We start from the raw sequence: 11670 nt of genomic DNA, 5'->3' as shown, positions 1-11670 counted from the left end.
TGATGACCACTGGAATAATAGAAAAAAAAAGTTGGATGGTTGCCAAGTGGGCAAACTCCGCCCACTTTCACTATTTCTCTCATACTCTTCATTCGTTCACTTGCTACATGTTTTGAATTTATTCGAGACGGTTCAGGGCCGACAAAATCAGAGATTAGAGACGATATATTAGGAAACACGAAACAGGTATAGTTGTTGAAAAGAGTATTAATTCTTCTCAAGGTCTCATCAGCTGTTTGATTCTCACAACTTTTAAAAGAAGAAGGGCCTCGTCATCTTTTAGTTATAGTTTTTTTTGCACTAGATTGATAATCGCCACTTGATAATTATGATTGTTAATCGACCTCTGGTCTAACTTTTTCTATCTTAACCATCTACTTTATCATTTTGACCGCGCCAATCCGTTCTTAATAATCACGTAAAAAAGTCAACGGCTTCCCCGTTTCCAATTTTTTATCAATACTTCTTCCTTATCTATCTTTTTTTCGATATCTTTAAATAAACATATGATTGATGAGTCCTTGTTCTGATAAATCAAACAAGATATCGCTACAAGTTTTACGAACTTGTGATCTTCTAAATCAGAAAATGGAGTGGGTGAATTTCTTTCTAGTTTCAAGTTTGGCACGAATCTGATCAACCATCTGTTTTTGATCGGTTGTTCATTTATGTTTTACTATCAGTTTCAATTTATTTGTCGTTGTTATCAAAAGTTTTGAAATGGCGATAAGTAAATTGATATAGTTGGTTTTGATAACTGTTTTCTAATAAAACCTGGAGTAACGCCAGTAGGAAAATCGTAAAACCGTTAAGCTATAGGGCTTAAATTAACAATTATCATCAAAAGATCATCATCAAAAGTTTTCAAAGTTTTCATGATTTTTTTAAACGATAAAGAAAATATTTTGTCAGTGTGAGCATTCACAATTTTGAAGTCGGTCAACAAATTTTTTAGGAATTTCATATTCTAACCTTGTTTCATTTATGTTGCATCTGCATATTTCAAGGATAAAAATGTTCAACATTTCTCAAAATTTATCAAAAACCAACTTTTTTAAATAAAAACTAGGCAACTTGGCAAAACATTGCACTTCTCTCTGCACTTCTCTAATATTTTTCAACCATATTCTAGTGAGCACTTGCAAATAATGTCTGCCATCTCAGACATTACTTAGTAATTATTTGATCTTATTAATATTAAACCACCCTCTTCTACACGTATCTGAAGGATTATGAATGAACAAATCTTTGGTTTTCAACCGATTGATGAAAAAATATAAATTGTATTTTAAATATTTACACTTATGTTGTTCTATTTGTTCTACAGATTTCTAATTTATAACAACTGAGTTTTTCAATTGAAATGTTATGTTAAAGTGGCAAATGTTTGAAGATGATCTGAAATAACAATTTAAAAACGTCGAAAATTTGAATTTTCAGTTTCTTCTATTACGTCACTATAATTATACGCTTCGATTTGAGTAACTGCATCACAGTTCAACTATAAATTCCTAAATCAAGAAGAACATAAAATACGTAAAGACCAAAGAAGAGGATACTTACCGTGTGACTTAACTTCATTCAGGGATTATCAACACGAAAAGTCTGAAGTTAAGCTGAGAATGTTGTCAGTATCTGCATAATTTATTCAAATCTCATTTGAAATTTTGGGTATTGTCAAATTTTTTTTACATTTTTAATGATTCAGCTGATAATTTTCTGGGAATTAATAAAAAACTATGTGCTGATAAGATAATGTTATACCTTAAACGAAACTTTCAATTTTGAAGTTTTTCGAAATGAACCTAAGAGCTATTTGAAATATTTCACCACACATCAAAACTGCCTGATATGGAAGTTCGCATAAAAGGGAGAGATGTGGCAAATTGACAATTGGGACACGAGACCGGAAAGATGAAGACAAAAAGATGAAGTTAATAATGTGGATTGATTAAATTTTAATAAACTATCCAACTTTCGAACTGCATTAAAAAAGGAAGATAAAAATTTGCATGGCACTGAACTACAGGTTTGAATAAAAATAAAAATAATCAATTAGCAAGAATGTTGAGATTTTTGTCGCAAGTATACGGTACCCGGTCTTGTCACTACAAAGTTTTGTTGAACGCAAAGGGTATGTGCCTTTAATAAAAATTTTCTTACAAAAGTCATTTTTAATATCGATTCCTAATTGAAATTTTTGGAGCTCTATCAAACTTGATAAATGAATATGTTTGAAATTATTTTTGAAGTACAAACAAATTTGTATAAAACAAAAATATAGTTCCTTTCAACGTTCATATGATAAATTCAAACAACTAATCCAAAAATTCTAAAAATAAAACAGAAAAATCCGATAGATTGCAAAAAGCTGAAAACCTATTGAAATAATGGACCATAATTGAGCAAGAATCGAGAAAGGAATAGCCAAAATCAATTAAAACCTCAGTTTTGCAAAATCGGCCATTTTGGGAAAAGCCATTCACAACAACATCACTAAAAGCGTCACAGATGGTTAAGCTTCTTGGGAAATCAAAATATTTCAGAATAACATGGAAAGAAAGTCTCAACTTTTTACTGACTAATTGTTTTTTTTCTTCCAAAAGGAATTCTGGAATGTTGATTACTGAAAGAAGATTTTTATGAGTAATTCAATAATTGCTGCTGGAGATTGGAATAAATAAAATCGAGACAAAGGACACATCAACAAAAATAGCTGTGAAAGGTAGTGAGAGAAGGCCCTTCTTTTTTTGTCGTTTTCTACTTCTCCACCTTCTTCTCATCATCATCACTTCATTATCCGTATTCCTTGCAGTTTATTCATGGAAAATTAGCGATTGAGATGCCCGTTTGATGCTCAAAACTCGTTTCGCCGACTCGCTGGGTTTTTTGCATACAAATTGATGGTGGAGGGCTTTTTCAGGCACAATTAGTTGACCTCTGCAACATTCCGTTGACTCATAAATTCTTTCTGCAAAAAATGAGTTCGAAACAATTTTATTTGCAATGGAAACACAACTTTTGAGTGATCCATCATATAAGAAGAACACGAAGGGAACATGTCTAAAGAAGTCTGGAATTTTTCTATAGACCGAATTGTTTAATATTTGACTGAAAATTTCAATTTTCACCCTTTATTTTAAGATCAATTTTTGGTCGATGTTGTTTACCGAATTCGTGCACCCATCAACTGAAAAATCACCCTATAAACGAAAAATCTCTGTTAATTTTAGAAATAGTATTTTCATGAACTTTTGTTATATGTATCAAATGAACACATCTTTAAAACTTGGAACCGTGTGTGACTGAGATCCACTCAGAAAAACATCATGTCCCTTTAACCGATAGTGTCTAATTTTCGCGAAATTATGATATGCTCACTTTGTATGTCATTGTCCTTAATCTTCAGAGATGGTCCCAGGAAAATATTTTGAATGTAAAATTCGCTTACTGAATGGTAAAAATGGCAAGGAAGCATTGCAGTTTTCTGTGGTATTTTGCATCTTTAATATGTTCCTAGAAACCTACAGTAACTTCATGGATATTTTGATTTTTACCGTTAGTTGGTTTAATGTATGTATGTTTTGACAATTCATTAGAAGCCACGTGCGAAGTTATCAAGATTCGTTATTTTTGTACGAACCATAGATATTGCGATCTGAACGTACTAATTGAAATCAATTTTACGAACAACAAGTTAAATTTTCAAGTTCTCAAGAGCATTATTATCTTCAATTTCTCTATTTGTGTGTAAATGCTTCCCGAATATTTCAACTGCCCCACCCATTTAAATAGTTTTTCGATCGTCCGGAGATCTTTCAGAAATGTGTTTCGTGCACTGTGTAACAAGGAGCAAACACACAGATTGCTTCTCTCTTCGGTGCCTCCCAAGATCTTTTAGTGCTCTTCTCTTTAATGTCTCTTCATTTTCTACACTATTTCTTCGACCTCCAAGTGTTACAACATCACCGATAGGCCATTGCGCAACGTGCTTTATCCTCTCATCTATCGTGCCAACTGAAGAAAAGAAGAGAGTTGAGAGAAGGAGGAAAAAGAAGAGAAAGAGGAATAAATACTCTCTCAAAAAGTCCTGGCGGTCCGAAAGAAACATGCTAAGCAAAGAGAAAAATGGTTGCTTGCTCAAAAGATAAGCACCTGCGCATGCGGTCATGCTTCACATAGATGACCTCTCTTATAATTTCAATGAGTTCATGAATACTTGAAAACCCTGTGGTGTTGGAGAATATTTGGAGAAAATTAACAAAATATTTATGAAGTCAAAACTGCTTGAAACATTCGAATTGTTGGAAATTCTTGAGATAAAGTTGCATAATGCCACAACTTCAGACATGGTATTTTAGACTGTCATTGTAGTTAATTTTGTATTTAATTTGTGCACTTCCCAATGAAATGTTATCTGAAATTTATTTAACTCAATCTATGTATTGTAATTCCACAACATTTTTAAATATCTTCATAAAGACGCACTTATTTATTCAGATGAGTCTCGGGGTGCAAAAAAGTTTATGGTAGTTTTTTAAAAATTTTTATGTTGTCCGTGTGTTTTGCTCGCTTTTTCCAATGAAATCACATTGTTTTTATGCGAATTCCGTCGTTTCTTTTTCAATTTTCTGTAATCAGTTTTCAAAGTTCGAATTTCAAAAAAAAACTACCATAAACTTTTTTGCACGCCGAGACCCATCTGAATCAATAAATGCGCCTTCAATAAGACACTTCAAAATCTTCTTACGATACTTATCAAACAAAATAATGTTAAATCGTGGCGAGACCCACTTAGCTTAGCAACCTGACATGTGCCTTTAAGTAAATCATCAAGTTTTCAAGAAAATAGGATACCAATGTTTTTAAAAAATAATTGAATTCAGTTAACTTTTTTCCAAAATAAAAAATTAAAGAATTAATTTATTGTACATATAAAACTTAAAACTTAAACAAGTTTGCGTTTTTCTCGCAGAGTTGAATCAATGGAGAAGTTTGTGTTCTTAATTAACATTGTTTACATTTAAAACTATTATCCGTACGGAAGTTATCATACAACCGCCTACACTTCCCTTCCTGTTCAAAGATTTTCTGTTTTCTTCCTATCAGTTCGACGCTTCTCGTCGTTTTTGCCTCCGCATGTTGTGTAAACAGATGCTTTCGCCGCCGTGGGAATAAGAAGAAACTATGGAATGTGTGCTTTCTTTCTCGAGAGACGAGCAGTATCTTCACGAACGTTGCGATTCTCGGAATCGCTCTGCGCCCACTCAAATATCTCTCATGTCGCAACTGTCTTCAACGTATTTCTCAAACAGTAACATTTTTTGGCGGCGAGTGCTTCAAGAATCTGTTAATGGTGCTGATAGACAATTTAGAAATATCAATTTTTAAATTTTTATTCACACCCGCAAATGAGTGAAAGGACAATAAGGACAAAAATGGGGCGGTTTTTTATTTTTTTGGGAAATATGCATGATGTTTCCTTGTTGCACAAAAATATGCAAACAAGAAATAGAAAGCTGGTGGTGACGATGGTTTTGAACTTGTTTGTGCAAGTTGACGAAGTTGTGCATTTAGAAGCACTTGCGGTGAACGATGGATGGGCCGGACTCGTCGTATTCTTGCTTGGAGATCCACATCTGTTGGAAGGTGGAGAGGGAAGCGAGGATAGATCCTCCGATCCAGACGGAGTACTTGCGCTCTGGTGGGGCGATGATCTTGATCTTCATGGTTCTGAAAAAAAATCAATTTAATTTGTTAACTGAAACAAAAATAGAAAACTTACGATGGGGCAAGAGCGGTGATTTCCTTCTGCATACGATCAGCAATTCCTGGGTACATGGTGGTTCCTCCGGAAAGAACAGTGTTGGCGTACAAGTCCTTACGGATATCAATGTCGCACTTCATGATGGAGTTGTAAGAAGTCTCGTGGATTCCGGCGGACTCCATACCCAAGAAGGATGGCTGGAACATAGCCTCTGGGCAACGGAAACGTTCGTTTCCGACGGTGATGACTTGTCCGTCAGGAAGTTCGTAGGACTTCTCGAGGGAAGAGGAAGAAGCGGCGGTGGCCATTTCTTGCTCGAAGTCGAGGGCGACGTAGCAGAGCTTCTCCTTGATGTCACGGACGATTTCACGCTCAGCGGTGGTGGTGAAAGAGTAACCACGCTCGGTAAGGATCTTCATGAGGTAATCAGTAAGATCACGTCCAGCCAAGTCAAGACGGAGGATGGCGTGTGGGAGGGCATATCCTTCGTAGATTGGGACGGTGTGGGTGACACCATCTCCAGAGTCGAGGACGACTCCGGTGGTACGTCCGGAAGCGTAGAGGGAGAGGACAGCTTGGATGGCGACATACATGGCTGGGGTGTTGAAGGTCTCGAACATGATTTGGGTCATCTTTTCACGGTTAGCCTTTGGATTGAGTGGGGCTTCAGTGAGGAGGACTGGGTGCTCTTCTGGGGCAACACGAAGCTCATTGTAGAAGGTGTGATGCCAGATCTTCTCCATATCATCCCAGTTGGTGACGATACCGTGCTCAATTGGGTACTTGAGGGTAAGGATACCTGAAATAGTACGCATAAATTTAATCATCGAATGTATTAATTATTTACCTCTCTTGGATTGGGCCTCGTCTCCGACGTACGAGTCCTTCTGTCCCATACCGACCATGACTCCTTGATGACGTGGTCTTCCGACAATGGATGGGAACACGGCGCGTGGAGCGTCGTCTCCGGCGAATCCGGCCTTGCACATTCCGGATCCATTGTCTACAACAAGAGCGGCAACCTCGTCGTCACACATTTTGATTAGTTTTTAATGTACCTGAAAAATTAAATTGATAATATAACACAGAACACGTGGGGAAACGGTGATAGTATTGAGCAGAATATATATTATATATATAGTGGGACAATTCATCAGGTGGGCGGTGGTAAAAACAAAATCAAATAAGGCGTGACTAATACATTGGGTGAGTCATGAACACGATTTTTATTTTAAAAATTCTTATCTATGGTGTGAGGCATTAATGGAGGAAGGAATACTTTCGAAACTTCAGTGATAGTCTTATCTCTGGTGTTATCTGTTCGCTTATCAAAATGCTGTATTTGAAAAAAGTGTTCAAAACTTATTGCAAAATAGCGAAGAGTAAATAAAAGAAATTGAAAGAAAGCGTGGAGATGAGTGAGCTCTGTAAAACTGGGCACCGTTGCTTTTATACTGTGCCATGAAAGACAATTCTGCGTATTGGATTCACCGACTACACAACGAATTAGTGACTATGAGAAATAGAGAGGATCCAGACACCCGCGGGAGAAGACTCCACCCATAAACTCCCTCTTTCCACGGGAGCATCCCTCTTGCCAAGTTCTTCGTATTGGCCAGAGCCCACAACGCCCTCTAGCTATCTTATCCCTCCCTTTTCTCTTCATTTCCTCACGATCTCTCAGTGATCGGACCGATTGCGAAGGCGAGGAGTCCACGAGAGAGGAGGTGAGAAGAAATATGTGGCAACGTTTTTTGTCTATGACGAGAAGGGTGGGAGGTTTACGAAAACAACAATAACTTTTAGAAAGATGATGGGCGAACAGGTAAAGATGAGTAAATTTAATGAATACGTAAAAATGGTATGACCTAAATAATGCACAGGTAAATTAAAGCCAATAACAATTTACTGGAATTTCAATAGCTTCTGTAGAATGCGATTAAAGACGACTGTATTTTATATTTGGCATAAAACTGTTTTTTTTAAATTTAAACGGATATTTTAACAAAACTACAATATGTTTTAATTCATGTTGAATCTAACGTATTTGAATAAATAAATAATAAGTTATATATGATGGTCCGTATTCACTGTATTAATCGGAATCTAAAAATAGTGCATATTTGTTTCCAATAAATGAATTCATCTTACATGCTCACAATTCTTCAAATTCAATAGAATGAAAAATATACTTATTAATTGAAGGCAGAGCTTGTAAATCACCCCGTTGTGCACTAATGCGAACATGTGTGATGGAACATACACTGAGCAGACATATGCTATACATCTTTTAAGGCTATTTAATATTTTCTTTCCACATTTTGAAATTAATTTATTTTTTTTTAATCTTCATTGATATTGGTCTATGTGTGCAAGCACTTGTGAGGGCGGAAAGATGTTCAGAAATCATCGGGAGAGTACCAACTGATATTGAGGAGCAGAAAAAAAACCAGTGGGGGGGGGGGGGGGGCAGGCAAGAAACTCATGCAGGATTTTCTTGGTATATTCGATGAGATAGAAATACTTTCGAAGAGTTTACAAACATCACAGCATAGGGGATCGAAAATGGCAAAAAAGTCTGCGGACCCAATCAGTAATTGGAACGCTAGTGAAGAATTTTTGCGTGGGAAGGTGCAAGGGAAATTAGATGACACATATAAATACTGGAGGAATCGTAGTCTAGATACCTTTTCACTTGAAGAAACCATAAGCCTTTCGACTTTTCTGAAGGTTTGCTTTTTTAACGATTTCCTCGTGACAGAAAGAAAATGAGGCGTGTATAACGATTAGCGCATATTGGGTTGGTTCTGGTATTGCGCTGCCCGCACAGCAATTGCTGGTTAGAAGAGCTTAAGTCAAACCATTCATTGAAACATACATTGACCGGTTTTGTCTATCCTTTTCGAAGCTATTTTCTTCTCAAGAATATATCCTTGGAAAGCCCTAGAAATTAATGTTAGAATTTTGAAGATTTAAAAATTAGAAAATTGTGAAATGTTCACAATTTTTCGTTGCGCATATGAAGGAATTTCGAAATATTTGCGATGACTCATGCAATTTCTGAGAACCAAGCGCATGTTGAAATGCGCCGCCCTTTTATTTTCTATATCTCCAAAGAAGGAATGGCATTTTCCACATTCCTAGCGATCTCTATATTAATTTTGACGAGATTAACGCCGTTCACCGATACCTTCTCGCCACTTTCTGTTTGACCCGCCCGTAGTTATCCGAAAACGGAGATGAGATACCAGATCCAACAAACGTTTCAACAGAAATATTATTAATTTTAGTATATTCGAAATAATATAGTCCTACTCTTTCTCAAGCAAAAATTATTATTGTTTTCGAATTAATCCACCCTTTATATAAAAACAATACCTGATTCGGCGAATACTTCAATGAATCACGAAGAAAAATTGAGGAATGATTAAAAAATCACGAAAATCAATGAAAAAGAATTGAAACGTGTTCCCAAAAAAGGAAAAGATGACTCAACATGACGGTCAGCAAGTGTGCTCTATCGGCCTTCCCGCGCGGAACCCATTTGAATTAGCGCGCGAAGCCACGCCTCTGTTCGAGAGTTTTCTGCTGTTGAATTGGGCATGCGACGACTTTTTTGTCAGTTTCGTATCGAATTTTTATCTTTTACCGACTTCCCTCTTATCAAACACGTTCGTCGCGTTGTTCAAATATATTGATAACGGTCTCACCACTCTTTTCTCTCTGTTTCCCTTCTTTTTTCAATAGGAATATGCAAATTTTTAGGCCGAATGCTGATTTCTCTTTTCTCGCTGCACTTGCATACAATTTGTGTTTAAGAACCAATTGGTTTTGTTTTGATACTATAGCTGGTTTAATTGGAAAGCTTTTGATCATCAATTTTGAAATCTCTATCTTATCACCGTAATATCTTGTTCGGCAAAATTATGATTCATAATTCATAATTATTTTGTAGGCTAAGTTCCTCCTAATCTAATAAATCATGTGTGACGACGATGTTGCCGCTCTCGTAGTTGACAATGGATCCGGAATGTGCAAAGCTGGATTCGCTGGAGACGACGCTCCACGCGCCGTGTTCCCATCCATTGTCGGAAGACCTCGTCATCAAGGAGTCATGGTCGGTATGGGACAGAAAGACTCGTACGTCGGAGACGAGGCCCAATCCAAGAGAGGTAAATTTTCAAAAAATTTGACCGATTGGAAATAGTTGTTTTTAGGTATCCTTACCCTTAAGTACCCAATTGAGCATGGTATCGTTACCAACTGGGACGACATGGAAAAAATCTGGCATCACACTTTCTACAACGAGCTTCGCGTTGCCCCAGAAGAGCACCCAGTACTTCTCACTGAAGCCCCACTCAATCCAAAGGCTAACCGTGAAAAGATGACCCAAATCATGTTCGAGACCTTCAATACCCCAGCCATGTATGTCGCCATCCAAGCTGTCCTCTCCCTCTACGCTTCCGGACGTACCACCGGAATCGTCCTCGACTCTGGAGATGGTGTTACCCACACAGTCCCAATCTACGAAGGATATGCCCTCCCACACGCCATCCTCCGTCTTGACTTGGCTGGACGTGATCTTACTGATTACCTCATGAAGATCCTTACCGAGCGTGGTTACTCTTTCACCACCACCGCTGAGCGTGAAATCGTCCGTGACATCAAGGAGAAGCTTTGTTACGTCGCCCTCGATTTCGAGCAAGAAATGGCCACCGCCGCTTCTTCCTCTTCCCTCGAGAAGTCCTACGAACTTCCTGACGGACAAGTCATCACTGTTGGAAACGAACGCTTCCGTTGCCCAGAGGCTCTGTTCCAACCATCCTTCTTGGGTATGGAATCTGCAGGAATCCACGAGACTTCTTACAACTCCATCATGAAGTGCGACATTGATATCCGTAAGGACTTGTACGCCAACACTGTTCTTTCCGGAGGAACCACCATGTACCCAGGAATTGCTGATCGTATGCAGAAGGAAATCACCGCTCTTGCCCCATCGTAAGTTTTCTATTTTTGTTTTAGTTAACAAATTAATTTGATTTTTTTTCAGAACCATGAAGATCAAGATCATCGCCCCACCAGAGCGCAAGTACTCCGTCTGGATCGGAGGATCTATCCTCGCCTCCCTCTCCACCTTCCAACAGATGTGGATCTCCAAGCAAGAATACGACGAGTCTGGACCATCAATTGTTCATCGCAAATGCTTCTAAACGTTTTAACAATTTATGTAATATTCACCTGAACTTTTGGAAATGTCCAGATAACGTCATCTGCCTTACGGATTTTCACACCCCGATTTTAAATTATAAATCTGCTTCGTGTAAGCATCGTTTTAAAATTTGTCGGTTTATTTTAATAATATTTCTAAACGTGAAATCGTATATATACTTTTAGTTTAGTGGTCCAATGTCATCATTGGTAAACTTCATCGTTTAACGTGACCTCCAAGTCCAGATCGCGGTTGTTGATAAGCATTTCTGGAGTCAACTTCTTATCAGTTCGGTGTCGATTGCGTTCACTGTTCCTGTTGATTGAAATTTCCCGCGTTACGATAATCTCGTCTCTCCCTCTTCGCCAGTTGCTCTTTCGGGCCGAAATTTTCTTTATCTAACTGTTTCTCTATAAGATCTATCTCACATTGTCAGGTTTTTTTCTTTCTGCGCCTCCACCAGTTAGAATTGAGAACCTAATATTTTGTGTATTTATCGTCATTTCACTGGATTTTGACATGGTTTCTTAAAGGTGCACAGACTTGTTCCGATGGGTCTTACTGCGCAAAAAGTTCGTGGTACTTTAAAAAATGTATACTTTGAAAATGTTTTTAAACAATTTTTATTATTCATAATAAATCCGTGCGTCTTTAAAAAGGTATGTCAAAATCTAGTGAAATTGCGATGAAATTC

The 11670-nt window shown here is 37.5% G+C and overlaps 2 protein-coding genes and 14 non-coding genes across 16 annotated transcripts; 10 read left to right on the top strand and 6 right to left on the bottom strand.

Annotated features, from left to right (window-relative positions):
- Positions 1-19: 19 nt before the first annotated feature.
- On the top strand, positions 20-165 carry Y42A5A.10. The gene has a single exon (NR_069426.1). It is a non-coding gene; the product is annotated as an Unclassified non-coding RNA Y42A5A.10 (non-coding RNA).
- Positions 20-185, bottom strand: Y42A5A.11. The gene has a single exon (NR_069425.1). It is a non-coding gene; the product is annotated as an Unclassified non-coding RNA Y42A5A.11 (non-coding RNA).
- A 213-nt stretch (positions 186-398) lies between these two features.
- Positions 399-586, bottom strand: T04C12.19. The gene has a single exon (NR_069424.1). It is a non-coding gene; the product is annotated as an Unclassified non-coding RNA T04C12.19 (non-coding RNA).
- A 3501-nt stretch (positions 587-4087) lies between these two features.
- Positions 4088-4235, top strand: T04C12.22. The gene has a single exon (NR_069423.1). It is a non-coding gene; the product is annotated as an Unclassified non-coding RNA T04C12.22 (non-coding RNA).
- A 395-nt stretch (positions 4236-4630) lies between these two features.
- On the bottom strand, positions 4631-4780 carry T04C12.27. The gene has a single exon (NR_069422.1). It is a non-coding gene; the product is annotated as an Unclassified non-coding RNA T04C12.27 (non-coding RNA).
- Positions 4781-5134: 354 nt separating this feature from the next.
- T04C12.29 lies at positions 5135-5273 on the top strand. Its single transcript, NR_069421.1, has one exon. It is a non-coding gene; the product is annotated as an Unclassified non-coding RNA T04C12.29 (non-coding RNA).
- A 188-nt stretch (positions 5274-5461) lies between these two features.
- Positions 5462-6825, bottom strand: act-1 (Actin-1). The gene is made up of 3 exons (NM_073418.9): positions 6615-6825; positions 5786-6566; positions 5462-5733 (listed from the first exon to the last, which is right to left on the bottom strand). Exons 1-3 carry the CDS (start codon positions 6802-6804, stop codon positions 5574-5576), a joined length of 1131 nt encoding a protein of 376 aa, NP_505819.1. The 5' UTR covers positions 6805-6825; the 3' UTR covers positions 5462-5573.
- T04C12.30 lies at positions 6643-6792 on the top strand. The gene has a single exon (NR_069420.1). It is a non-coding gene; the product is annotated as an Unclassified non-coding RNA T04C12.30 (non-coding RNA).
- A 427-nt stretch (positions 6826-7252) lies between the features above and the next one.
- T04C12.16 lies at positions 7253-7472 on the top strand. Its single transcript, NR_069419.1, has one exon. It is a non-coding gene; the product is annotated as an Unclassified non-coding RNA T04C12.16 (non-coding RNA).
- Positions 7274-7493, bottom strand: T04C12.25. Its single transcript, NR_069418.1, has one exon. It is a non-coding gene; the product is annotated as an Unclassified non-coding RNA T04C12.25 (non-coding RNA).
- A 1376-nt stretch (positions 7494-8869) lies between these two features.
- T04C12.28 lies at positions 8870-9014 on the top strand. The gene has a single exon (NR_069417.1). It is a non-coding gene; the product is annotated as an Unclassified non-coding RNA T04C12.28 (non-coding RNA).
- A 111-nt stretch (positions 9015-9125) lies between these two features.
- On the top strand, positions 9126-9195 carry T04C12.23. The gene has a single exon (NR_069416.1). It is a non-coding gene; the product is annotated as an Unclassified non-coding RNA T04C12.23 (non-coding RNA).
- A 48-nt stretch (positions 9196-9243) lies between these two features.
- Positions 9244-9386, bottom strand: T04C12.24. Its single transcript, NR_069415.1, has one exon. It is a non-coding gene; the product is annotated as an Unclassified non-coding RNA T04C12.24 (non-coding RNA).
- On the top strand, positions 9253-9396 carry T04C12.18. The gene has a single exon (NR_069414.1). It is a non-coding gene; the product is annotated as an Unclassified non-coding RNA T04C12.18 (non-coding RNA).
- A 326-nt stretch (positions 9397-9722) lies between these two features.
- Positions 9723-11100, top strand: act-2 (Actin-2). Its single transcript, NM_001383398.2, has 3 exons — positions 9723-9939; positions 9985-10765; positions 10818-11100. The coding sequence occupies exons 1-3, from the start codon at positions 9750-9752 to the stop codon at positions 10975-10977; spliced, it is 1131 nt and encodes a 376-aa protein (NP_001370033.1). The 5' UTR covers positions 9723-9749; the 3' UTR covers positions 10978-11100.
- Positions 11101-11210: 110 nt separating this feature from the next.
- Positions 11211-11392, top strand: T04C12.14. The gene has a single exon (NR_069413.1). It is a non-coding gene; the product is annotated as an Unclassified non-coding RNA T04C12.14 (non-coding RNA).
- Positions 11393-11670: the final 278 nt, after the last annotated feature.

The sequence above is a fragment of the Caenorhabditis elegans genome, chromosome V (assembly GCF_000002985.6).
Source record: "Caenorhabditis elegans chromosome V".
In the NCBI taxonomy this organism is placed as follows: domain Eukaryota; kingdom Metazoa; phylum Nematoda; class Chromadorea; order Rhabditida; family Rhabditidae; genus Caenorhabditis; species Caenorhabditis elegans.
This window is presented reverse-complemented; position numbering and strand designations above follow the sequence as displayed.